At 43.3% G+C, this 25,187-nt stretch overlaps 2 protein-coding genes and 1 non-coding gene across 3 annotated transcripts; all 3 read right to left on the bottom strand.

The window, feature by feature from the left end:
- Positions 1–3,114: 3,114 nt before the first annotated feature.
- LOC115156735 (40S ribosomal protein S15) lies at positions 3,115–5,127 on the bottom strand. Its single transcript, XM_029704373.1, has 4 exons — positions 5,039–5,127; positions 4,568–4,653; positions 3,862–4,096; positions 3,115–3,270 (listed from the first exon to the last, which is right to left on the bottom strand). Exons 1-4 carry the CDS (start codon positions 5,039–5,041, stop codon positions 3,157–3,159), a joined length of 438 nt encoding a protein of 145 aa, XP_029560233.1. The 5' UTR covers positions 5,042–5,127; the 3' UTR covers positions 3,115–3,156.
- LOC115157811 (small nucleolar RNA SNORA35) lies at positions 4,376–4,513 on the bottom strand. Its single transcript, XR_003868566.1, has one exon. It is a non-coding gene; the product is annotated as a small nucleolar RNA SNORA35 (small nucleolar RNA).
- A 5,337-nt stretch (positions 5,128–10,464) lies between the features above and the next one.
- On the bottom strand, positions 10,465–16,993 carry LOC115156737 (calponin-2). The gene is made up of 7 exons (XM_029704374.1): positions 16,776–16,993; positions 14,802–14,923; positions 14,405–14,471; positions 13,552–13,689; positions 13,053–13,169; positions 12,174–12,320; positions 10,465–11,976 (listed from the first exon to the last, which is right to left on the bottom strand). Exons 1-7 carry the CDS (start codon positions 16,836–16,838, stop codon positions 11,683–11,685), a joined length of 948 nt encoding a protein of 315 aa, XP_029560234.1. The 5' UTR covers positions 16,839–16,993; the 3' UTR covers positions 10,465–11,682.
- Between the last annotated feature and the right edge of the window lie 8,194 nt (positions 16,994–25,187).

Genomic DNA, 25,187 nt, shown 5'->3' on the forward strand with positions numbered 1-25,187 from the left:
CAGGGGCTGAGTCACTGGCTTACTGGTGTTCTTCCATGCCGTCCATGGGAGGGGTGCGACACTTGAGTGGGTTGAGTCACTGACGTGGTCTTCCTGTCTGGGTTGCCCCCCCCCCCTGGGTTGTGCCATAGCGGCGATCTTTGTGGGCTATACTCGGCCTTGTCTTAGGACGGTAAGTTGGTGGTTGGAGACATCCCTCTAGTGGTGTGGGGGCTGTGCTTTGGCAAAGTGGGTGGGGTTATATCCTGCCTGTTTGGCCCTGTCTGGGGGTATCATCGGATGGGGCCACAGTGTCTTCTGATCCCTCCTGTCTCAGCCTCCAGTATTTATGCTGCAGTAGTTTATGTGTCGGGGGGCTAGGGTCAGTCTGTTACATCTGGAGTATTTCTCTTGTCTTATCCGGTGTCCTGTGTGAATTTAAATATGCTCTCTCTAATTCTCTCTTTCTCTCTTTCCTTCTCTCGGAGGACCTGAGCCCTAGGACCATGCCTCAGGACTACCTGGCATGATGACTCCTTGCTGTCCCCAGTCCACCTGGCCGTGCTGCTGCTCCAGTTTCAACTGTTCTGCCTGTGGCTATGGAACCCTGACCTGTTCACCGGATGTGCTTGTTGCACCCTCGACAACTACTATGATTATTATTATTTGACCATGCTGGTCATTTATGAACATTTTAACATCTTGACCATGTTCTGTTATAATATCCACCCGGCACAGCCAGAAGAGGACTGGCCACCCCTCATAGCCTGGTTCCTCTCTAGGTTTCTTCCTAGGTTTTGGCCTTTCTAGGGAGTTTTTCCTAGGGAGTTTTTCCTAGCCACCGTGCTTCTTTCACATGCATTGCTTGCTGTTTGGGGTTTTAGGCTGGGTTTCTGTACAGCACTTTGAGATATCAGCTGATGTAGGAAGGGCTATATAAATACATTAGATTTGATAAAAAGGGGGGGGGGGGAGATCATGAGGATAATAATGCACTTTACTGTTTGACCAAATCATGATTTTAACAGCCCCAAAAATATGAAGTTTTGAGTGAGGTGACAATTTAGAATGTGCTCTTTCTACATTTTTAGGCACCCTTTCTGTTTTTTTACAATCCATGATCTTGGCTGTCTAATGACAGTCAAAGCAGGTCTTGTTGCTGATGCCGCGGATGACTTTGACCTAAGCTGAGCCTATCAGAATTCCTGAGCCCATCTTGTTAGGGTGACCAGCCGTTGTCCACTGATCAGCCAAAGTCTCATTATAGATGAGTAAACTGAGCAAAAAAAGAAACATCACTTTTTCAGGACCTTGTTTTTCAAAGATAATTCATAAAAATCCAGTCGCGGTATTGTCTCACCAGGGGTGATGGTCGGATTGGCGTTTATCATCGAAGGAATGAGCGTTACACTGAGGCCTGTACTCTGGAGCTGGATCAATTTGGAGGTGGAGGGTCTGTCATGGTCTGGGGCGGTGTGTCACAGCATCATCGGACTGAGCTTGTTGTCATTGCAGGCAATCTCAACGCTGTGCGTTACAGGGACGACATCCTCCCTCATGTGGTACCCTTCCTGCAGGCTCCTCCTGACATGACCCTCCAGCTTGACAATGCTACCATCCATACTGCTCGTTCTGTGCGTGATTTCCTGCATGTCAGTGTTCTGCCATGGCCAGCAAAGAGCCTGGATCTCAATCCCATTGAGCGTGTCTGGGACCTGTTGCATCGGAGGGTGAGGGCAAGGGCCATTCCCCCCAGAAATGTCTGGGAACTTGCAGGTGCCTTGGTGGAAGAGTGGGGTAACATCTCACAGCAAGAACTGGCAAATCTGGTGCAGTCCATGAGGAGGAGATGCACTGCAGTACTAAATGCAGCTTGTGGCCATACCAGATACTGTTACTTTTTATTTTGTCCCCCCCTTTGTTTAGGGACACATTATTCCATTTCTGTTAGTCACATGTCTGTGGAACTTATTCAGTTTATGTCTCAGTTGTTTAATCTTATGTTCATACAAATATTTACATATGTTAAGTTTGCTGAAAATAAACGCAGTTGTCAGTGAGAGAACGTTTCTTTTTTTGCTGAGTTTCTAACAGAAAAATTGCACAACAATCTTTACAAAAAAATCTTAACAGGTCCATGGAATGCAAGCCATGGCACCTTTGTTTTTTCTTAAATATTTTTTGTTTAAATTTGGGTGAATTTCGACCAGCCCACCCACCTAAAACATGGTCCAGCCCATCTGTCGTTGCCAGATGGCCAATCCGCCCCTATTGTACACTATGAATAGCTGCAAAAATTATTTAGTATCATACACATTGCGTTAAAACGCGGACTTTTATTTTGAAGGCAAAACGGAAGTCTTAATGTTGCTGCCATGGCGCTAATCACAATGCGGCTAGACGTAAACGTAGATCACGAAGAACACCCAGCAACCTTTAACCTGGGCTCCTCTTCGGCAGGGATCATGCTGCGCGAGCGAAGCCTGACCAGAAATCTTGATCTGGTTGGACATGAGACAAGAATTATTCCTTGCTATAAATATAACAAATTGTATGCACTCCAATGTAACCAGTAGGTATTGAATTGAGTTTCCCCAAGCAGTAAATTACTCGAGATTATTGCATTGGAAACAGATGCAGATATTCAAAAAAATGTATTGTGTGAAGGCCCATATTGCCTTTATACAATTCAGTTTACTAGACATGCACCAGCCAGTGCAAGCTAGGGTTTTGTTGATTATGCATGTGAATGTTTGTGGCAGTCATGTTCTTTGAACAAAATACAACTAACAATAGATAACCTCACAGACCACCTCATTTTACCCTTTTACAGTGGTAGTCATTTTTATGCAAATTCAGCAAACAGGTGTTGGTGCCTGTGCATCAACAGCTCAGCTCCGCCCATTAAACAAAAACCGGACCCAATTCATTTGACACATTGGCACAAGCACCAAGAGTAAAAAAATGTATCTTTGGGCAGTTAAGTCCACATATTTCATGCATTTGCTTAACTCAAATAAGGCAATTTACAACCAAATTCCTTTAGGGTAATTCAAACCATGTCCAACGGAGGAAAAAAATTATCATGTCACAATTCAAGCAAAAAATATTTCATTGAAAGCCAACAGACAAGTGTGTGGGGACTCAAATTTTATTTATACAAAGACCACAGCCATTCTACTTCAGTGGGATGAAACGGGAAGAATGTGTCGCTCCGATACCGGGACGACCGTGCTTGACTGGTTTGTAGGTGATGGAGAACTCCCCCAGGTAGTGGCCACACATCTCAGGCTGGAGAGAGAAATGTACAACAATCCTTTTACTTGACATTTCAGCTAGAATACAACCTTGACTAAATAGTAACTACATTCTCTAACTATATAACACTTGAAGAATAAGTGTTACAGGACAAAATCAGGGGTTGTTGCAAAAGGTGAGACTAATTTAGATTAATAGCGTGTACTTTAGGGGCAAGAGTGAGGAAACCAGCAAAAAGCAAACAATTTTTTACAATTACAATCTCAGGGGATGCCGGCCATGCTAGCTGCATTTAAATAAATACAAATTGAAACCTTTATTTAAACTAGGCAAGTCAGTTAAGAACAAATTCTTATTTACAATGTCGGCCTACCAAAAGGCCTCCTGCGGGGATGGGATTAAAAATATAGGACAACACACACATCACAACAAGAAACAACAACATAAAGAGAGACCTAAGACAACATGGTAGCAGCACAAAACATGACAAAAACATTGGGCACAGACAACAGCACAAAGGGCAAGAAGGTAGAGACAACAATACATTGCGTAAAGCAGCCACAACTGTCAGTAAGAGTGTCCATGATTGAGTATGTGAGTCCAGTGATCTCCCCCAAACCTCACCTTGATTTCAACCTGGTTGAAGGTCTTGCCGTTGTACACTCCGACCATGGAGCCGACCATCTCAGGCAGGATGACCATGTCCCTGAGGTGAGTCTTCACCACCTCAGGCTTCTCCATGGGGGGAGCCTCCTTCTTGGCCTTACGCAGACGCTTCAGGAGGGACTGCTGCTTGCGGCGAAGGCCACGGTTTAGCCTCCTCCTCTGGCGGGCGCAGTACAACTGCATTAGCTGCTCACTGGAGAGGGGGGTATGGTCATAATTCCACCAGGGACATTTTCAGACGCACATTAAACATCAGCTCCAAATAGCAGACTGAAGACTTACAGGGGAGTTGAATGAAAAATTACAATGAATCCTGACTGCCAGTCAGTGTTCCTTCACTAATTGTACTACTTTTTATCCCCAAACTGGTTGGCCTTAAGTTAACATATTTAGCCAAAGCCCAATTCATTACATAATGATTTGTATGAAATTCCAAATGTAGAAAACAAATGATGGAACACAGCCCATTCATAAATGTACCCAACTTTCGAAAGAGCGAGTGCCACTGCCACAGACTTTCACCCTTCTGCAAGATGGGGTTCATTTAGCATTGGTATGATGGATACACTCACAGTAAAAGCTGAGCTTTCACCGACATACCACAATGCAACCACCAATATGGACAAATATAGTGGTGGAGTAGTGAAATAATTGGTTTACTCACTAGGACATGTCCAGAAGCTGGTCCAGGTCAACACCCCTGTAGGTGAACTTCCTGAAGGTACGCTTCTTCTTGATCTCAACTTCCGCCTAAGGAAGCAACGTAAATTACTTCAACGCAGTGGATATCGTGAGCCAACGACAACAGCTATATGTTGAACAAGGCATTTGCTGTGAAATACTATCGAACATTCCTAGCGACTGTGTTACTCGGGATTTCGTGCCGAACTCATGTCTCTAAAAGAGATAACGTGACTCTGTGAAAAGCAATGGCACTTCAGGCTACCCTGTGTCATTAGCATACATCCCAAGCTTCATGGTGCGCCAATCTTGTTCCATCCTAAAATTTAGCAATGTACGGATTGACAAATGGTGATGAACCAAAATATATGATTTATTAAATAGGAGGTTTTATAATTTTGCTGAGATGGACATAGATTGTCATACTCGGGTACTTGTAAATTTGGTCACCTACCATCTTGCCTGATGTTCCGGGGAAAAGAACATTCCGAATTCTCGTTGGTCCCAATATCGCGCGACTCACAGAGACATCCGGTTATCCATTTCCGGCCATACAAAATAGTAGTATTTTTCACTGGACCGGTAGGTGGTGGTACTGCACTCAATACTGTAACTCGCTCTGGAGTAGAGCGTCTGCTAAATGACAAATGTAAAATGTTATCCATTTTCATGAAAGTCCTCACAGAAAAATACATTGACATGCAATAGCACATATGCAGGAGATAAAATAAATTAGCATTTTATTATTTCCCAACAAAGGCAGGTAGCCTGGCGGTTAGAGCGTTAGGATAGTATCTGAAAGGTCACTGGTTCAAATACCCGAGTCGACAAGGTGAAACATCTGTTGACGTGCCCTTGAGCAAGGCACTTAACCCTAATTTGCTCCAGCATATTTCACTGCACCGTATAATGTCAATCACCAGCTGTAAATACACCATGTAGAAACAGGTCCTCGTTTGCGGTACAAGATATGCTTGATCTTCTTCTGTTACTGCAATGTGCCTTACAACAGAGCTTCTGATGTATCAACTCTCCTTACCTGATACATACAATACATGAGCAAAAGTATGTGGACACCTGCTCGTCGTTCTTCTCATTCCAAATCATGGGCATCAATATGGAGTTGGTCCCCCTTTGCTGATATAACAGCCTCCACTTTTCTGGGAAGGCTAGATCTTCAAACATTGCTGTGGGGACTAGCTTCCATTCAGCCACAAGAGCATTAGTGAGGTTGGGCACTGATGTTTGGCGATTAAGCCTGACTCACAGTCGGCGTTCCAGTTCATCCCAAAGGTGTTCGATGGTGTTGAGGTCAGGGCTCTGTGCAGGCCAGTCAAGTTCTTCCACACCGATCTCGACAAACCATTTCTGTATGGACCTCGCTTTCTACCCAGATTTGTCCGTCAGACTGCCAGATGGTGAATCGTTATTCATCACTCCAGAGAATGTGTTTCCACTGCTCCAGAGTCCAATTGCGGCGAGCTTTACACCACTCCAGCCGACACTTGGAATTGCGCATGGTGATTTTAGGCTTGTGTGTGGCTGCTCGGCCATGAAAACCCATTTCATGAAGCTCCCGGCGAACAGTTATTGTGCAGATGTTGCTTCCAGAGGCAATGTGGAACTCGGTAGTTAGTGTTGCAACCGAGGACAGACAATTTTCCATTTGGCGGTCTCGTTCTGTGAGCTTGTGTGGCCTACCACTTTGAGGTTGAGTCGTTGTTGCTCCTAGACATTTCCACTTCACTATAACAGCACTTATAGTTGACCAGGGCAGCTCTAGCAGGGCAGAAATGTTTCGAACCGACTCGTTAGACGTGCCATGTTGAAAGTCATAGAGCTCTTCAGTAAGGCCATTCTACTACCGGTGTTTGTCTATGGAGATCGCATGGCGGTGTGCTCGATATTATACACCTGCCATTAACGGGTGTGGCTGAAATAGCCAAATCCACTAATTTGAAGGGGTGTCCACATACTTTTGTATATATAGTGTATATGTCTACTGGAACAATGCGGTCATATCCTGCATTAGACTAATGGTAGTAGCCACCTCCATTAGCACAGCTGACTGATGGTGAGAAAATGATGACATATTCACATTAAATTACTTTACATACCCAACTCGTCAATCGCCAACTTTCTTTCATGATGCCTCATGTACAAATACACAACTCATCATCAATCAAAGTGCTGATTTGAACAACAGTAGCTTTCCCCTTTCTTGGTTTTGTACTGGGTCAGCACTGCTGTTGTAACTTTCGCAGGATCGAATGTTACAGAAAATCTCAACCATGACAATGGAGCGACACTTGACCTTCTGCAGTGGTGCAGCATCATGTTTAAAGAGAACGTCACAACTCAAACCAAGAGAGGCAGTGAGGGGAAAAAAGTATTTGATACCCTGCTGATTTTGTACGTTTGCCCACTGACAAAGAAATGATCAGTCTATAATTTTAATGGTAGGTTTATTTGAACAGTGAGAAACAGAATAAAAACAAAAAAATCCAGAAAAACGCATGTCAAAAATGTTATAAATTGATTTGCATTTTAATGAGGGAAATAAGTATTTGACCCCCTCTCAATTAGAAAGATTTCTGGCTCCCAGGTGTCTTTTATACAGGTAACGAGCTGAGATTAGGAGCATTAAAGGGAGTGCTCCTAATCTCAGTTTGTTACCTGTATAAAAGACAAATGTTCACAGAAGCAATCAATCAATCAGATTTCAAACTCTCCACCATGGCCAAGAACAAAGAGCTCCCCAAGGATGTCAGGGACAAGATTGTAGACCTGAAATGGAAGAAACACAAAAGAACTCTCAATCTCCCTCAGCCTGGGGCTCCATGCAAGATCTCACCTCGTGGAGTTGCAATGATCATGAGAACGGTGAGGAATCAGCCCAGAACTACACGGGAGGATCTTGTCAATGATCTCAAGGCAGCTGGGACCATAGTCACCAAGAAAACAATTGGTAACACACTACGCCGTGAAGGACTGAAATCTTGCAGCGCCCGCAAGGTCCCCCTGCTCAAGAAAGCACATATACATGCCCGTCTGAAGTTTGCCAATGAACATCTGAATGATTCAGAGGACAACTGGGTGAAAGTGTTGTGGTCAGATGAGACCAAAATGGAGCACTTTGGCATCAACTCAACTCGCTGTGTTTTGAGGAAGAGGAATGCTGCCTATGACCCCAAGAACACCATCCCCACCGTCAAACATGGAGGTGGAAACATTATGCTTTGGGGGTGTTTTTCTGCTAAGGGGACAGGACAACTTCACCGCATCAAAGGGACGATGGACGGGACCATGTACCGTCAAATCTTGGGTGAGAACATCCTTCCCTCAGCCAGGGCATTGAAAATGGGTCATGGATAGGTATTCCAGCATGACAATGACCCAAAACACATGGCCAAGGCAACAAAGGAGTGGCTCAAGAAGAAGCACATTAAGGTCCTGGAGTGGCCTAGCCAGTCTCCAGACCTTAATCCCATAGAAAATCTGTGGAGGGAGCTGAAGGTTCGAGTTGCCAAACGTCAGCCTCGAAACCTTAATGGCTTGGAGAAGATCTGCAAAGAGGAGTGGGACAAAATCCCTCCTGAGATGTGTGCAAACCTGGTGGCCAACTACAAGAAACGTCTGACCTCTGTGATTGCCAACAAGGGTTTTGCCACCAAGTACTAAGTCATGTTTTGCAGAGGGGTCAAATACTTATTTCCCTTATTAAAATGCAAATCATTTTATAATATTTTTTACATGTTTTTCTGGATTTTTTGTTGTTGTTATTCTGTCTCTCACTGTTCAAATAAACCTACCATTAAAATTATAGACTGATCATTTCTTTGTCAGTGGGCAAACGTACAAAATCAGCAGGGGATCAAATACTTTTTTCCCTCACTGTAGCTCTATGTGGTCAGAACATACTGAACTATGGGTTATATTTAGTGGAATGCAAGGACAAGGTTAGTGCTAACAAACCACAAGCTTCTGTGAGATACTAAACGGAATGTTTAACACGGAATTGTGACCGTCAGACATGATGCATGTGAGAAGGAAAAAACACATATGAAGATGGGTTTAATCAAACATTGAAATCACATATCTTGTTTCTAGCATTTAGTCATATACCTGTTCGAAAAGGAAAAAGAGAGAATACAGGCCACTCAGAACAAGGAACTGATATTGTAGTCAAGACATCCACAAGGAATGAATCCAAATATGCTCACAGTTTCCATTCAACCCTTTGGAGGAGGAAATATTTTGTTACATAGAATTATCAGGGTGATACCTTCCAGAGCACAGGTGCCATTTTGATAGCGAGGGTCCCAGCTACTATAATGACGTCTGCTTGTCTTGGGCTGGCTCTGAACAACACCCTGAACCTGTCCATGTCGTAACGAAGTGCTGTGTGCATCATCTCCACCACACAGCACGTCAGCCCAAAGGTCCTAGGCCACAGCGAGCTCTGTGGGACAAACAGGCACACACTCAAAGCCCATGTAAAATAACAGTAAATATTTCCAACTGTGCTTGTATCAGGTTTCCAATAAAGTTTAATACGATTTTGGGTGATTATCCTAGTGAGATGTTGAAGAGAGAGGGAAGTGACAAGATGTGGTCAGGTGCCATTCAAGTCAAATGTTTAAAAAGCTGATCAGCTATTTTAGAAAATTAAACATCCACAAGGGGTCCCTCTCTCAATATGGTACTATATTACACAGTTATAACACTACCACAGTGACACAACGGCTACTCTTGTGGGGTAAGTTTCAGTAGAGGAGTCCTTACCCTGCTGCTTGGCACTGCTGACACCAAGGCTTTGGGTGCCAAAGCAGTGCTCTTCTCCCTGACCAGAACCAAGGGGCCTGACGGAAGGGGATTACAGCTCTAGGCACAATAGGCAGTGAGTGTGTTACCGAAAACGTACTGCACTTGAAACCGGTTTAGTTAATCCTACCTGCTTTGTTGTTAAACCTACAGGTGACCACCGCATGATGAGCTGCGTCTGAGGAAATAGACACGCTATCCGCCTCTGCTCATCCTAACAACCTATTAACAAGAATATGGAATATGTTTAGTTGTGTTTTTACAAATCTATTTACATATGTTTTATTGTATGAGATTATAACCCATGTGTTATCTTACATAATGATAAAAGACCCAAACCTGGATAGATAAGGAACTAGACATGCAAAAGACAAAAAGTGGTTGTCAGTTCTCTTATATTCAATAAAAAGACAGGTACTGTGGCTAGATATTCATATTATACATCAGTCCAAAAGGACTGTACAGCTGGCAACAAGGTCACATGCATTGAACAAGCCAGTGTCATTTAAAGTTGAGAATAACTTCAGTCATATATCTTGATATTTTCATTGGCCCACCACCTGGAAAGTATTCTAAATAATATTTTAACAGCCCTTTGTTTTCTGCCTACTTACCCAAGTTACATACGAGTTGGCTTAGATATTTTGATAGTGCTCCCAGTTGCTGCGGCGTCAACGCATGTGCAGCTTCAACTGATTTGTAAATCATCTGCTAGTCAGGCAGAGCAAGGGCTACCAGTGCAGCTCCTTTGTAAATCAGATATCTAGCAGCACTGGGCTTGTTCAAGGGCGCTACGTTTTAGCTCACACACACACACACACACACTTCTCTATTCCCTTAGGAGACCCAAATGACTTAAAACCCCACGCCTACAGCACTGCATTTTTCACATACCATGAAATTAGTATGTCCGGCTATGATACGCAGACATTGTTTAGACAATATTGCTTATGCTAGATAATCCCCGAACTAAAGCCACATGAACTAATGATCCTAGCACAAGCTTTGCTAAACATGTAACTAATGAGACATGCTTTAATTGTAACATCAGTCTGGTTGGTATTCAATGTCCATCTTTATTTCACTTTAGTCATGCACACTTCCAAACGTTAACAGATGTTTCCATTTATATTAAAAAGACGGACCCGTAGCAGAGCACAAGGAATGTATATAATACCAAAGGTAGTAAAAGCAAATTCCTTCAGTCTAGATAAAAATGTAAAAAAATTTAAATCAGAAATATAAAAAAAATAATCCCTTTGAATGGCAGAGTTCAAAATCTAAAATAAGTCTGGTCCTCTTTTCAGTCAGTGAATCCAGTAAAACATTAAACAATGAAGACACCTGACAAAATGAATCCAGTATCCAGCATGGAATGTTGAAAGCCTGAATGTTTTTTTTCAAGATACTCTTACCCAAAGAAAACAAACCTTGGCTCCAGTTGTTCTGATTTTGCAAACAAAATAAATATTTCGTAAAATATATATATATTTTTAAATGATCTGATCAGTACTCAGCATACATAAAAAGTGAACAGAATGGGAGATTAATGAGAGTGGTTTGTTCACAAAACACATTATTTTCTTGTTCTCAACAGATACTACAAAACATCTTGTCTTTTATATTACCAAGTAAAAGTACTGAATGGATACAAACAGTTAACAAATTCACATCAGTTAAGGAAATGTAAATAGCTTACATTAACAATATGACTTTTAGGCATATAAATACAAGGATGGGTAAATTCCAAATATGGAACAATCCATTTTTTGAACTGAATTTATTTTTTAAAATCTACATTCCAATGAAAGTTTAAAAGCTTTCTTTTTCCATCTCAACACAGATGATTTTTAAATCCTATCTTAGATGGATTCTAGGCAATATTTGTATATGAAAATCCTTGGCATAAATACCACCCCTTTAAAATCTACCTACTTACATTAGTATAGGGGGAAACAGGCAAGGGGGCTTTGGCACTTTACAAAATTCCCTGTGAGAAAAAAAAAGCTAATCACAGCTCAGACACAAGCACTGGCTTTAGCAGTTACACTTTAAAAAACATACGTATAGCCATTTCAACAGGTATATAAAAACCTACTAATATATATATAGTACATGTGAGATATGTGTATATTGGTCCTAACCAGTAATTAATGAGGGTAAGAGGGAACTATTGTCCAATACCAAAAGGAGATCACCCAAAAGGTGGAAAATCCTATGTTACTAATAACGCCTTCATTGATGTTTCTACTATCTTCAACAAGCACAGCCCACTTAATAATCCGTCCCCTCTTCTTGGTACACTGGCACCGTGTCATCTTTGTATTCTTGGTAACCCTCGTCTTGGTAGTCGGCAACATAGTCGGCCCCGGCCCCGTTCACCCCCTCCTCATTCTTGGGGCAGTACTTGGCGTCGTAGATCTGACGACCCAGGCCAAAGTTCTGCCCGCTTTGGTTGGCACCTGCGTTGGAGCCCATCTGCAGCGACATGGTGCTGTTGTCACACTTGTCTGTGCCCAGCTTCTGGTCGTAGATGGCACGGCGGGTTCCTGGAGCTGTCATGCCAGCCTGAAGAGTAGAGGAAGGGAAAGATGAATTAGTTAGCAGTGAATTAAAATATTTGTACTCATCTGAATAAACAAGAATCCATTAGAAATAGCCAAAGTCTACTGAAGCAGTTAGTTCCCCCATTGACAATATTGATACCTTGATTCAGTTTTAAGACATGGTGAGATGATTGAGTGAGAACTTGTATTTCCTTTTACCTGGCTGGCCCCCTTGTTGGTGCCCATTTGCAGACTGATGGTAGAGTTGTCCATGGGGGGCAGGATGTGAGCTTTGTGGTCGTAAAGGTGCCTCCTGGTGCCGTATGCGTTCATGCCCGCCTGGCTGGCACACTTATTCGTCCCCATCTGCGGAAAGAGACGTATCGGTTATTAAAAGGGAAAACGGCAAAGAATGAGTAGAGAACTACAACACACACCCCCACCCAGATGGAGAGACTTTCAGACAGACAGCTAATCCTTTTGAGTAGATAGCATTAAAACCAACAATATTTTTCTTGGCTCAAATATAAGTTATACCAAAGGGCTTATAAAATGTTAGGAATCATTGATGTAATCCGACATGCAACCCTACGATAGGAAATATCCAAACTAAGTAGAAGTTAGGCCGAGATGCAATGAAATTATGAGTTTCATAAGAACAATAACATGGATGGCAGTCTGTCTCTGGGTTAGCCGGTTATATTGCTGACTTGCAACATCTTACTACTGCCATCTTGTTTGGCAAGATCGCAACAGAGCTGGCAACTGCAAAAAGAACAACATGCTCCTCAGTGGCATCACTGTCAACACATTCCCTTATACATAGCCGCGAGAATGTATAAATCAGAAAAAATACAAATAAAAATTTGAAAAATGTTGAAAAGTCCACCAGGCCTTTATTACTCCTGTAGGGGTGGACCAAAACACCAGCACGGGGAGATTTTTTTATTTTTTATTTTTATTTTTAAATCTCAGCACCTCCTCCCCGTTGACAAAAAAATACAAAAATAAAATTATCAGCATCACCCCCCCAGCCCCCCAAAAAATAAGTTCTGTACACCCAGCCCTAAATATCGTCCCTCGACCATGACCTCAGACCTGCAGTCCGATGACACAATGTCCGGCCTTCATCTTCTCCTCGTCGAATAGCCTCTCCTGTTTGTCTGCGTACTTCACCCCAATGTCCACTCGGGACTGGCAGCCCTTGGTCTTGGCCTGCAGGGGGAAGTGTACAGAAATCACAACACGGTTGGATGCGTCAAGACACTACTGGACACAATATTAGGGGCTTGTTTTAGTCGGATCCCACTTCCTACACCATATGTAGATAAAGACAGGACACCATTATGTTATCTTCATAAAGATGTTCCTGAAGCTAAAACCATGTTGTACAGAGCATTACTGCAAGGTCAGCCATTTAATCTGTACAATATTAAACGATTCATGCAAGTGGAAATCACAGAAGCGTCAGCTAAAATGAAATACAGAAGTTGCTATTCTCATGAGGGGTGCAAGATATATATATATATATATATATATATCTCTATCTCTCCATCTAAAAAATTAAGTTTCAAAAGGTTTTTACTGAAAGTCTTACCGTGCCAGCAAGAGACAACAGGGTGCTCTGGACCTGGGTCATGTTCCCACTCTCAAAGAGGTCATTGGCCTCAAAGATATCGTGGGGCTTCAGGCCATACGTTTGGATGGATTTGATGAAGTTGGTGATGTTCTCCAGCTAGAAACAGAAAAGTGCCATTGAGGACAAAATGAGTAAAGAGTTTCTCAATCATTTTGGGATGTCATAGCCATAAAGTGGTTATCATAGCCATAAAGTGGTTATCATAGCCATAAAGTGGTTATCATAGCAAAGAATTAAGAAATTTAGTTAAACGGATAACTCTTGCACACCGAGTTCTCACTATATTCCACATTATAAACTGGGTGGTTCGAACACTGAATGCTGATTGGCTGACAGACAAGGTATATCAGACCGTATTCCACAGGTATGAGAACATGTTTATTTTTACTGCTCTAATTACATTGGTAACCAGTTTATAATAGCAATGAAGCACCTCGGGGGTTTGTGGTATATGGCCAATATACCACGGCTAAGGGCTGTATCCAGGCACTCTGCGTTGCTTCCTGCATAAGAACAGCCCTTAGCCGTGGTATATTGGCCATATACACCACACCCCCTCGGACCTTATTCTAACCCATGTTCTACTTCAGTACAGTCTCTGGTCCAGAGAAAGTTGCATCTCTAATAATAATAATAATAATAAATAAAACCTCTGCTTTTATGTTAGTTAAAAAAACATTTTTAAAACAGGCTTGGTCAGCACAACAGCTCAGATGTATTCTCTAACTGTAAAACCACCTGGCACAGTACAGTACAAGTCTGTTGATGTACTGGCAAGTCTTATGTAGCAAGAACAATCCAAGCTGCTCACCTGATGCCAATTCATGGTGGACGAGTTGATCTTTTTCACAGAGCCAGGTTGAAGTTTGTTGATCAGTCTAGAGGGGGAAGAGAGAACTTGCTGACTTAGACTTCAGTACCTCATAGGCAACCGAAGGAATCAGAGGAGAAAATTGTCTGTAGAGCATAATCATTACAGTGTACAGTACAATACAGCTGACAACTATGAGGACAGTCAGGACATTCGTGGATTGTATCATTTGGTTTATTTTGCTGTAGCTAGCTGAATGTTTATGATTTGTGTTGTCTTTGGTTAAATGCACTGGCTGAACAATACAATGTGGCTCAATAAAGCCTTATCTTACATATTATGATTAGGGTGACATTACAAATAGGATGATGGATGCTGGCCCCATTTATAAGCTTACTCGCACAGGATGACACCATTTTTCAGGCCTTTCTGGAAGTCCTCCCCAATAACACATCCTGTCACATCCTCGATCCAGACCCTTAGCTCCTCCTCTCTCTGAGGGTCATACTTTCCAGCAATCTGGAAGGGGGGGGGGGGGGTAAAAAGTTAATTATAGGAAGCCTTTAAGTTTCACCTAAAGTCTTGGAAAAGGTTGGCACAACCAAAACATATGTTGGTTACACTTTATTTTACATGACTGTTTCCACTGGTATTTACGAGAACTACGTGCAATGCGTACTTCAAATAATTATACACAATTGGTGGCCAGCGGTGCCCGTTTGGTCTGGGTCAACCAAAACTAATTGAATAACACATTGAATCAAGGCTGGGAAAGACCAGAGCTCATGGACATCATTCTTTAGTATGAGAAGAAACCAGAAGCTTTACACCCACTTGGCTACCAGTACGGTGTGTTCTGAGGGCCAATGGTAAACTGGAGGAATGGGACCCCTCACCCAGGACAGAGACTATAATGCATGTACAGTTTCCAAATATTAAGAAATGCTCTTTCCATGACATAGCTTTCACCTGGTCAATCTCTTATTGATGTCCCTTGTTAAATTCAGTTCAAATCAGTGTAGATGAAGGGGAGGAGACAGGTTAGAGAGGGATTTTTAAGCCTCGAGACAATTGAGACATGGATTGTGTATGTGTGCCATTTAGACGGTGACTGGGCAAGACAAAAGATTTAAGTGCTTTTGAACGGGGTATGGTAGTAGGTGCAACAAATTGTCTCAAGAACTGCAACACTGCTGGGTTTTTCACACTCAACAGTCTCCTGTGTGTCAAGAATGGTCCACCACCCAAAGCACAGCAAACAACTTGACACAAATGTGGAAAGCATTGGAGTCAACATGGGCCAGCATCCCTGTGGAACGCTTTCGACACCTTGTAGAGTCCAAGGTGGATTATGGTAGCACCGTGGAGACCTGAGTATTCTTTTGTACAACATAACTTCGAACATGATGGGTTAAGTTAGTTGTTTATGAAAGATAAAGCAGAAAATGGTTTTATATTAGTCTTCTCCATTGACAAGTAAAGAGCCAGGTTGGGGGCTTTTGCAGAGAGTTTAAATTCCATTTATCCTATTACACTGAAAAAGTGTAACAAGATTATGCCTAAATAAAACAAATTAAGGACAAGAACAAAGGTTGCTCCAGTTGTTTTTTTTAACAGTACATGTGGGATAGAAGTTATATTTGGATTGAGGGAGTAGGTTAACTCCTGGTTATGATATTGATGTTCTGGATGGAGGACACAGGCACGGTCTCCTGTTAAGGTTAACTTTTGAATATGCATATGTTATGAATGAGAACATATTTCTATTTGGACTGTTTTGTGGAGTCAATTGTCTAAGCACGCATCACGTCGGCGCAGTGCAAATGACGTTCACCGAGGCCCCAACCTACAGCAGCGCAGGATGCAGGAGTTGCCATCACGATAGCATGTGTGACCTCTGGGTGGGTGATATCAAACTCAGGGACATTTGTATGTCTTTCATTCATCACTCTATAGAGTACTGACCAGTTTCACTATGTAAGCTAATGATACGCATATTTCAACTTGCCACATTGCCAATATCATGGGCAACGCCCATGCTTTTTTAAGCGCTTCCCAAAACTAAACCAACTTTAAAAAGGTGTATTATCATTCTGTCATATTAATGAACAATATTTTCAGAAGTATATTCATAGCGCGGAGCTGGTAAAACTTTTGTAATTGTTGATAAGACCTGCGCTTTATTTAGGCAATTCCAAAAAGTCATTGCCCGTTCCATGTCAATACCGTTTCACATCGTAGCCTAAAATACCTAGGCATACACATTTTTCTATAATTAAAACAAGTATTCTATAATATACTTCACTATATCAGTATAATAGCACAAGGCAAGTGATTCATTCGCACTTAACTCGACTCCGTGAACACTTACCTTGCTTTTGACTTCCGCAGAAAACCCATAGGCAGGACCTCTGTTAAATGATGAGCCAGACATGATTATAAAGGAGTACTTTGTTTTTCGTATGGCTACTTTTGTATCAGTTTCCTTTCTTTTCGTTTCTCTTCCAGTTAACTCCAGAGTGAACTAAACACTTCCTTTTTTTTCTGCAACCAATGAAAAACGTTTATACGAATTTGTTTCCTTCCATAATCGATTTTAGGCTCCACCTTTTCCTTTCTCTGGATTGTGATTGACATCAAAATGTCCTTATATGGAAGGAAAGTCCCAAATTCCTAGATGGTGGGAGTATCCTATGGTCCCAGCATGCCAGACGCGCATTCGTCTTTTTGAGCCTCCGTCGGGAAAAGTTTGAGGAACTACCAAAGTACAACGCGCTACTGAATGACGTAATGCCACTATTCTTGAGGCAAATTTCAGAGTGCAAAGGACCCCCTTTGCTCATTCAAGGGTTTTTACCCTTTTTGGAATACTGAGAATGTTAATAGCACTATGAGAACATGGTTAAAAATATCCACTCGAGCATCAAACAATTAACATAATATTTTAGTTCGGCCTACATAAGACAAATAATCATGACTCCAGTTAATACTTTGTTATAAACCACAGTCTACAATAACATCAAATACAGATGAAAAAATAGTAACATCAATTCATTCATTATCAAGTGTCCATTTGTATCACGTCAGTGACTGTTTGTGTGGTTGTCAATTCAATTAGGTTCAATAGTCTTTGTAATATTGTCTTGATGTTCCATGACATTACACTTAGTCTCAAATGAAAATGGCATACTGAACACATTTTGCAATTTACCAAAAACCTTTTCATACATATCATATCAAATTAAATCAAATTAATTTATATAGCCCTTCTTACATCAGCTGATATCTCAAAGTGCTGTACAGAAACCCAGCCTAAAACCCCAAACAGCAAGCAATGCAGGTGTAGAAGCACGGTGGCTAGGAAAAGACGATCATTGAGAGTATCTCTACCGCTCCTGCTGTCTCTAGAGAGTTGAAAACAGCAGGTTTGGGACAGATAGCACGTCCGGTGAACAGGTCAGGGTTCCATAGCCGCAGGCAGAACAGTTGAAACTGGAGCAGCAGCACGGCCAGGTGGACTGGGGACAGCAAGGAGTCATCATGCCAGGTAGTCCTGGGGCATGGTCCTTGGGCTCAGGTCCTCCGAGAGAGAGAAAGAAAGAAAGAGAGAAATAGAGAGCATACTTAAATTCACACAGGACACTGGATATGACAGGAGAAATACTCCACATATAACAGACTGACCCTAGCCCCCTGACACATAAACTACTGCAGCATAAATACTGGAGGCTGAGACAGGAGGGGTCAGGAGACACTGTGGCCCCATCTGATGATACCCCCGGACAGGGCCAAACAGACAGGATATAACCCCACCCACTTTGCCAAAGCACAGCCCCCACACCACTAGAGGGATATCTTCAACCACCAACTTACCATCCTGAGACAAGGCCGAGTATTGCCCACAAAGATCTCCGCCAAGGCACAACCCAAGGGGGGGCGCCAACCCAGACAGGAAGACCATGTCAGTGACTCAACCCACTCAAGTGACGCACCCCTCCTAGGGACGGCATAGAAGAGCACCAGTTAGCCAGTGACTCAGCCCCTGTAATAGGGTTAGAGGCTGAGAATCCCAGTGGAGAGAGGGGAACCGGCCAGGCAGAGACAGCAAGGGCGGTTCGTTGCTCCAGAGCCTTTCCGTTTACCTCACACTCCTGGGCCAGACTACACTCAATCATAGGACCTACTGAAGAGATGAGTCTTCAGTAAAGACTTTAAGGTTGAGACCGAGTCTGCATCTCTCACATGGGTAGGCAGACCATTCCATAAAAATGGAGCTCTGTAGGAGAAAGCCCTGCCTCCAGCTGTTTGCTTAGAAATTCTAGGGACAATTAGGAGGCCTGCGTCTTGTGACCGTGGCGTACGTGTAGGTATGTACGGCAGGACCAAATCGGAAATATAGGTAGGAGCAAGCCCATGTAGTGCTTTGTAGGTTAGCAGTAAAACCTTGAAATAAGCCCTTGCCTCCAGGCTAGCACTGGAGTAATATGATACATTTTTTGGGTTCTAGTCAGGATTCTAGCAGCCGTATTTAGCACTAACTGAAGTTTATTTAGTGCTTTATCCGGGTTGCCGGAAAGTAGAGCATTGCAGTAGTCCAACCTAAAAGTAACAAAAGCATGGATTAATTTTTCTGCATCATTTTTGGACAGAAAGTTTCAGATTTTTGCAATGTTACGTAGATGGAAAAAAACTGTCCTTGAAACAGTCTTGAAATGTTCTTCAAAAGAGAGATCAGGGTCCAGAGTAACGCCGAGGTCCTTCACAGTTTTATTTGAGACGACTGTACAACCATCAAGATTAATTGTCAGATTCAACAGAAGATCTCTTTGTTTCTTGGGACCTAGAACAAGCATCTCTGTTTTGTCCAAGTTTAAAAGTAGAACGTTTGCAGCCATCCACTTCCTTATGTCTGAAACACAGGCTTCTAACGAGGGCAATTTTGGGGCTTCACCATGTTTCATTGAAATGTATAGCTGTGTGTCATCCGCATAGCAGTGAAATTTAACATTATGTTATCGAATGACATCCCCAAGAGGTAAAATATATAGTGAAAACAATAGGGGTCCTAAATCGGAACCTTGAGGAACACCGAAATTTACAGTTGATTTGTCAGAGGACAAATCATTCACAGAGACAAACTCATCATGATCATTAGAAAGCAAATTACGGACCCATCTTTAAATCTGCGTATTCCTCCAAAGCTCTGTTGTCCTGAGTCTGCACAACTCTGCCAGGACCTAGGATCAAGGGAGACACTAAAGTGTTTTAGTACTATATCTCTTGACACAATGATGAAAATAATCATGGCCTCTAAACCTTCAAGCTGCATACTGGACCCTATTCCAACTAAACTACTGAAAGAGCTGCTTCCTGTGCTTGGCCCTCCTATGTTGAACATAATAAACGGCTCTCTATCCACCGGATGTGTACCAAACTCACTAAAAGTGGCAGTAATAAAGCCTCTCTTGAAAAAGCCAAACTTTCACCCGGGAAAAAAAAACAAAACGAATCGGCCTGTATCGAATCTCCCATTCCTCAAAAAGAGAAAACGTAAAAAGCTGTTGTATACGAAATGTTTCAGTCTGGTTTTAGACCCCATCATAGCACTGAGACTGCCATCGTGAAGGTGGTAAATTACTTTTTAATGGCGTCAGACCAAGGCTCTGCATCTGTCCTCGTGCACGTAGACCTTAGTGCTGCTTTTGACACCATCGATCACCATTCTTTTGGAGAGATTATAAACCCTAATTGGTCTACACGGACAAGTTCTTGCCTGGTTTAGATCTTATCTGTTGGAATGATATCAGTTCGTCTCTGTGGATGGTATGTTCTCTGACAAATCAATTGTACGTTTAGGCGTTCCTCAAGGTTCCGTTTTAGGACCACTATTGTTTTCACTATATATTCTACCTCTTGGTGATGTCATTCGGAAACACAATGTTAGTTTTCACTGCTATCAGGAATATTTCAAGGACAGCTTTTTCCCATTTTCGTAACATTGCAAAAATCTGAAACTTTTCATCAAAAAATTATGCAGAAAAACTAATCCATGCTTTTGTCACTTCTAGATTAGACTACTGCAATGCTCTACTCTCTGGCTACCCAGATAAAGCACTAAATAAACTTCAGTTAGTGATAAACACAGCTGCTAGAATCCTGACTAAAACCCCAAAATGTAATCATATTACTCCAGTGCTAGCCTCTCTACATTGGCTTCTTTTTAAGGCTAAGGCTGATTTCCAAGATGGCGTAGCAGTCAGGCGTCTTTGTCTTTGTCTTGTCGTGTCTTGTGTGTATATATGTGTGTGTATATATATATATATATATATACTGCTAAAAAAAATAAAGGGAACACTTAAACAACACATGCTAGATCTGAATGAAATAAATAATCTTATTAAATACTTTTTTCTTTACATAGTTGAATGTGCTGAGAACAAAATCAAACAAAAATAATCAATGGAAATCCAATTTATCAACCCATGGAGGTCTGGATTTGGAGTCACACTCAAAATGAAAGTGGAAAACCACAGTACAGGCTGATCCAACTTTGATGTAATGTCCTTAAAACAAGTCAAAATGAGGCTCAGTAGTGTGTGTGGCCTAAACATGCCTGTATGACCTCCCTACAACACCTGGGCATGCTCCTGATGCCGGATGGTCTCCTGAGGGATCTCCTCCCAGACCTGGACTAAAGCATCCGCCAACTCCTGGACAGTCTGTGGTGCAACGTGGCGTTGGTGGATGGAGCGAGACATGATGTCCCAGATGTGCTCAATTGGATTCAGGTCTGGGGAACGGGAGGGCCAGTCCATAGCATCAATGCCTTCCTCTTGCAGGAACTGCTGACACACTCCAGCCACATGAGATCTAGCATTGTCTTGCATTAGGAGGAACCTAGGGCCAACCGCACAAGCATGTGGTCTCACAAGGGGTCTGAGGATCTCATCTCGGTACCTAATGGCAGTCAGGCTACCTCTGGCGAGCACATGGAGGGCTGTGCGGCCCCCCAAAGAAATGCCACCCCACACCATGACTGACCCACCGCCAAACCGGTCATGCTGGAGGATGTTACAGGCAGCAGAACGTTCTCCACGGCGTCTCCAGACTCTGTCACGTCTGTCACATACCACCCTCATGGAGTCTGTTTCTGACCGTTTGAGCAGACACATGCACATTTGTGGTCTGCTGGAGGTCATTTTGCAGGGCTCTGGCAGTGCTTCTCCTGCTCCTCCTTGCACAAAGGCGGAGGTAGCCGTCCTGCTACTGGGTTGTTGCCCTCCTACGGCCTCCTCCACGTCTCCTGATGTACTGGCCTGTCTCCTGGTAGCGCCTCCATGCTCTGGACACTACGCTGACAGACACAGCAAACCTTCTTGCCACAGTTCGCATTGATGTGCCATCATGGATGAGCTGCACTACCTGAGCCACTTGTGTGGGTTGTAGACTCCGTCTCATGCTACCACTAGAGTGAAAGCACCGCCAGCATTCAAAAGTGACCAAAACATCAGCCAGGAAGCATAGGAACTGAGAAGTGGTCTGTGTTCCCCACCTGCAGAACCACTCCTTTATTGGGGGTGTCTTGCTAATTGCCTATAATTTCCACCTGTTGTCTATTCCATTTGCACAACAGCATGTGAAATGTATTGTCAATCAGTGTGGCTTCCTAAGTGGACAGTTTGATTTCACAGAAGTGTGATTGACTTGGAGTTACATTGTGTTGTTTAAGTGTTCCCTTTATTTTTTTGAGCAGTGTATATATATTTTCTTTGCATGTATTTCGTATTTATCTTTTAACCTCAACTCCAACATACTCTCCTGCAACCCGCCTCACCCAATGTGGTATGGATCTGCTATTTTCTTTACTTTAGAACCGGAACCCCCAACAGAAGCTAGCCAGCTAACTAGCTAGTAGTCAGCTAGCCACTGCTAGCGGTCATCAGCTAACCTTTAGCCCGGACAACTCCTGCCTTTCTGCACAGCGCGATTCAACCCAGAGCTTACCGGACTAATTTTCCCCACATCTCCGGATTCCTACTGCAAGCGCTGAAACTTTTCACCTAGATCATCGCAGCTAGCTAGCTGCTATCCGAGTGGCTACTCCTGGCTAATGTCTCTGTCCCGAAGCAAGCACCAATTAGCCTGGAGCTAGCCTATGCTAGGCCCATCTCCCGGCTAGCTGAAGAGGTCCATCAGCCACTCATTGGGCTACAATACCTATTTTGCCAATTGTCTTGGACCCCTTTTACTGCTGATATGGTGCCCCGCCGATCCTTCACGACTGGTTTACCGACATAATCCGCCCGATGGGGTTCTCAACAGGCTCCTCCGTCACGACATCCCCTGAATAGCCATCTGCTAGCCGCGGCCCGCTAGCTGTCTACAGCATATCGGACTGTTAGCTGAAGAGGTCCATCAGCCAATTTTCTTTGGCTACAATACCTATTTTGCCAATTGGCCTGGACCCTTTTACTAAACGGAGCCCTGCCGATCCATCACGACTGGTCTGCCAATGTAACTGACCGAGGGGGCTACAACTGACTCTTCCGTTGCGACGTCCCCCTACGGCCCTTCTGCTAGCCCCAGCAAATCAAATCAAATCAAATCAGCTAGCTGTCTGAATCACCGTGTCTCCAACCCGCCTAGCTACTCACTTAGACCCCATGATCACTCGGCTGTGCGTTCCTCTCCCTAATGTCAATATGCCTTGTCCATTGCTGTTTTGGTTAGTGATTGTCTTATTTCACTGTAGAGCCTCCAGCCCTGCTCAATATGCCTTAGCTAACCCTTTTGTTCCATCTCCCACACATGCGGTGACCTCACCTGGTTTAAATGGTGTCTCTAGAGACAATACCTCTCTCATCATCACTCAATGCCTAGGTTTACCTCCACATTCACATCCTACCATACCCTTATCTGTACATTATGCCTTGAATCTATTCTTCTGTGCCCAGAAACCTGTTCCTTTTACTCTGTTCCGAACGCACTAGACGACCAGTTCTTATAGTCTTTAGTCGTACCCTTAACCTACTCCTCCTCTGTTCCTTTGGTGATGTAGAGGTTAATCCAGGCCCTGCAGTGCCTAGCTCCACTCCCATTCCCCAGGCGCTCTCATTTGTTGACTTCTGTAACCGTAAAAGCCTTGGTTTCATGCATGTTAACATTAGAAGCCTCCTCCCTAAGTTTGTTTTAGTCACTACTTTAGGACACTCTGCCAACCCAGATGTCTTAGCCGTGTCTGAATCCTGGCTCAGGAAGGCCACCAAAACCCCTGAAATTTCCATCCCTAACTATAACATTTTCCAACAAGATAGAACTGCCAAAGGTGGCGGAGTTAGCTTGCAGTTCTGTCATACTATCCAGGTCTGTGCCCAAACAATTTTAGCTGCTACTTTTAAAAATCCACCTTCCCAGAAACAAGTCTCTCACCATTGCCGCTTGCTATAGACCACCATCTGCTCCCAGCTGTGCCCTGGACACCACATGTGAATTGATTGCCCCCATCTATCGTCAGAGCTCGTACTGTTAGGTGACCTAAACTGGGAAATGTTTAACACCCTGGCCGTCCTACAATCTAAGCTAGATGCCCTCAATCTCACACAAATTATCAATGAACCTACCAGTACAACCCCAAATCCGTAAACACGGGCACCCTCATAGATATCATCCTAACCAACCTGCCCTCCAAAATACACCTCTGCTGTCTTCAACCAGGATCTCAGCGATCACTGTCTCATTTCCTGTGCCCGTAATGGGTTTGCGGTCAAACGACCAAATCACTGTCAAATGCTCCCTAAAACACTTCAGCGAGCAGCGCTTTCTAATCGACCTGGCCCGGGTATCCTGGAAGGATATTGAACTCATCCCACCAGTAGAGGATGCCTGGTTATTCTTTAAAAGTGCCTTCCTCATCATCTTAAATAAGCATGCCCAATTCAAAAAAATGTAGAACCAGGAACAGATTTAGCCGTTGGTTCACTCCAGACCTGACTGCCCTTGACCAGCACAAAAACATCCTGTGGCGTACTGCATTAGTATCGAATAGCCCCCGCGATATGCAACTTTTCAGGGAAGTTAGGAACCAATATACACAGGCAGTTAGGAAAGCAAAGGCTAGCTTTTTCAAACAGAAATTTGCATCCTGTAGCACAAACTCCAAAATGTTCTGGGACACTGTAAAGTCCATGGAGAATAAGAGCACTTCCTCCCAGCTGCGCACTGCACTGAGGCTAGGAAACACTGTCACCAACGATAAATCCACGATAATCGAGAATTTCAATAAGCATTTTTCTACGGCTGGCCATGCTTTCCACCTGGCTACCCCTACCCCGGTCAACAGCCCTGCACCCCCCACAGCAACTTGCCCAAGCCTCCCCCATTTCTCCTTCACCCAAATCCAGATAGCCGATGTTCTGAAAAAGCTGCCAAATCTGGACCCCATACAAATCAGCCAGGCTAGACAATCTGGACCCTCTCTTTCTAAAATTAACTGCCGCAATTGTTGAAACACCTATTACTAGCCTGTTCACCCTCTCTTTCGTATCATCTGAGATCCCCAAAGATTGGAAAGCTGCCGCGGTCATCCCCCTCTTCAAAGGGGGAGACACTCTAGACCCAAACTGTTACAGACCTATATCTATCCTACCCTGCCTTCCTAAGGTCTTCAAAAGCCAAGTTAACAAACAGATCACTGACTATTTTGAATCCCACCGTACCTTCTCCGCTATGCAATCTGGTTTCTGAGCTGGTCATGGGTGCACCTCAGCCACGCTCAAGGTACTAA

The sequence above is a fragment of the Salmo trutta genome, chromosome 21 (genome assembly GCF_901001165.1).
Source record: "Salmo trutta chromosome 21, fSalTru1.1, whole genome shotgun sequence".
Lineage (NCBI taxonomy): Eukaryota > Metazoa > Chordata > Actinopteri > Salmoniformes > Salmonidae > Salmo > Salmo trutta.

Excerpts from the sequence above, each read along its gene's own strand:
- LOC115156735 (XM_029704373.1), bottom strand. Across the intron at positions 4,097-4,567 it reads CAGCTTCTGGACATGTCCTA|TGAGCAGCTAATGCAGTTGT; the intron begins GTGAGTAAACCA and ends CCCCCTCTCCAG. Across the intron at positions 3,271-3,861 it reads TCAACCAGGTTGAAATCAAG|CCTGAGATGTGTGGCCACTA; the intron begins GTGAGGTTTGGG and ends TTCTCTCTCCAG.
- LOC115156737 (XM_029704374.1), bottom strand. The coding sequence starts at position 16,838 with ATGTCTGGCTCATCATTTAACAGAGGTCCTGCCTATGGGTTTTCTGCG. Across the intron at positions 14,472-14,801 it reads AATGGTGTCATCCTGTGCGA|ACTGATCAACAAACTTCAAC; the intron begins GTAAGCTTATAA and ends TTCCCCCTCTAG. Across the intron at positions 13,690-14,404 it reads CCACCATGAATTGGCATCAG|CTGGAGAACATCACCAACTT; the intron begins GTGAGCAGCTTG and ends TTCTGTTTCTAG.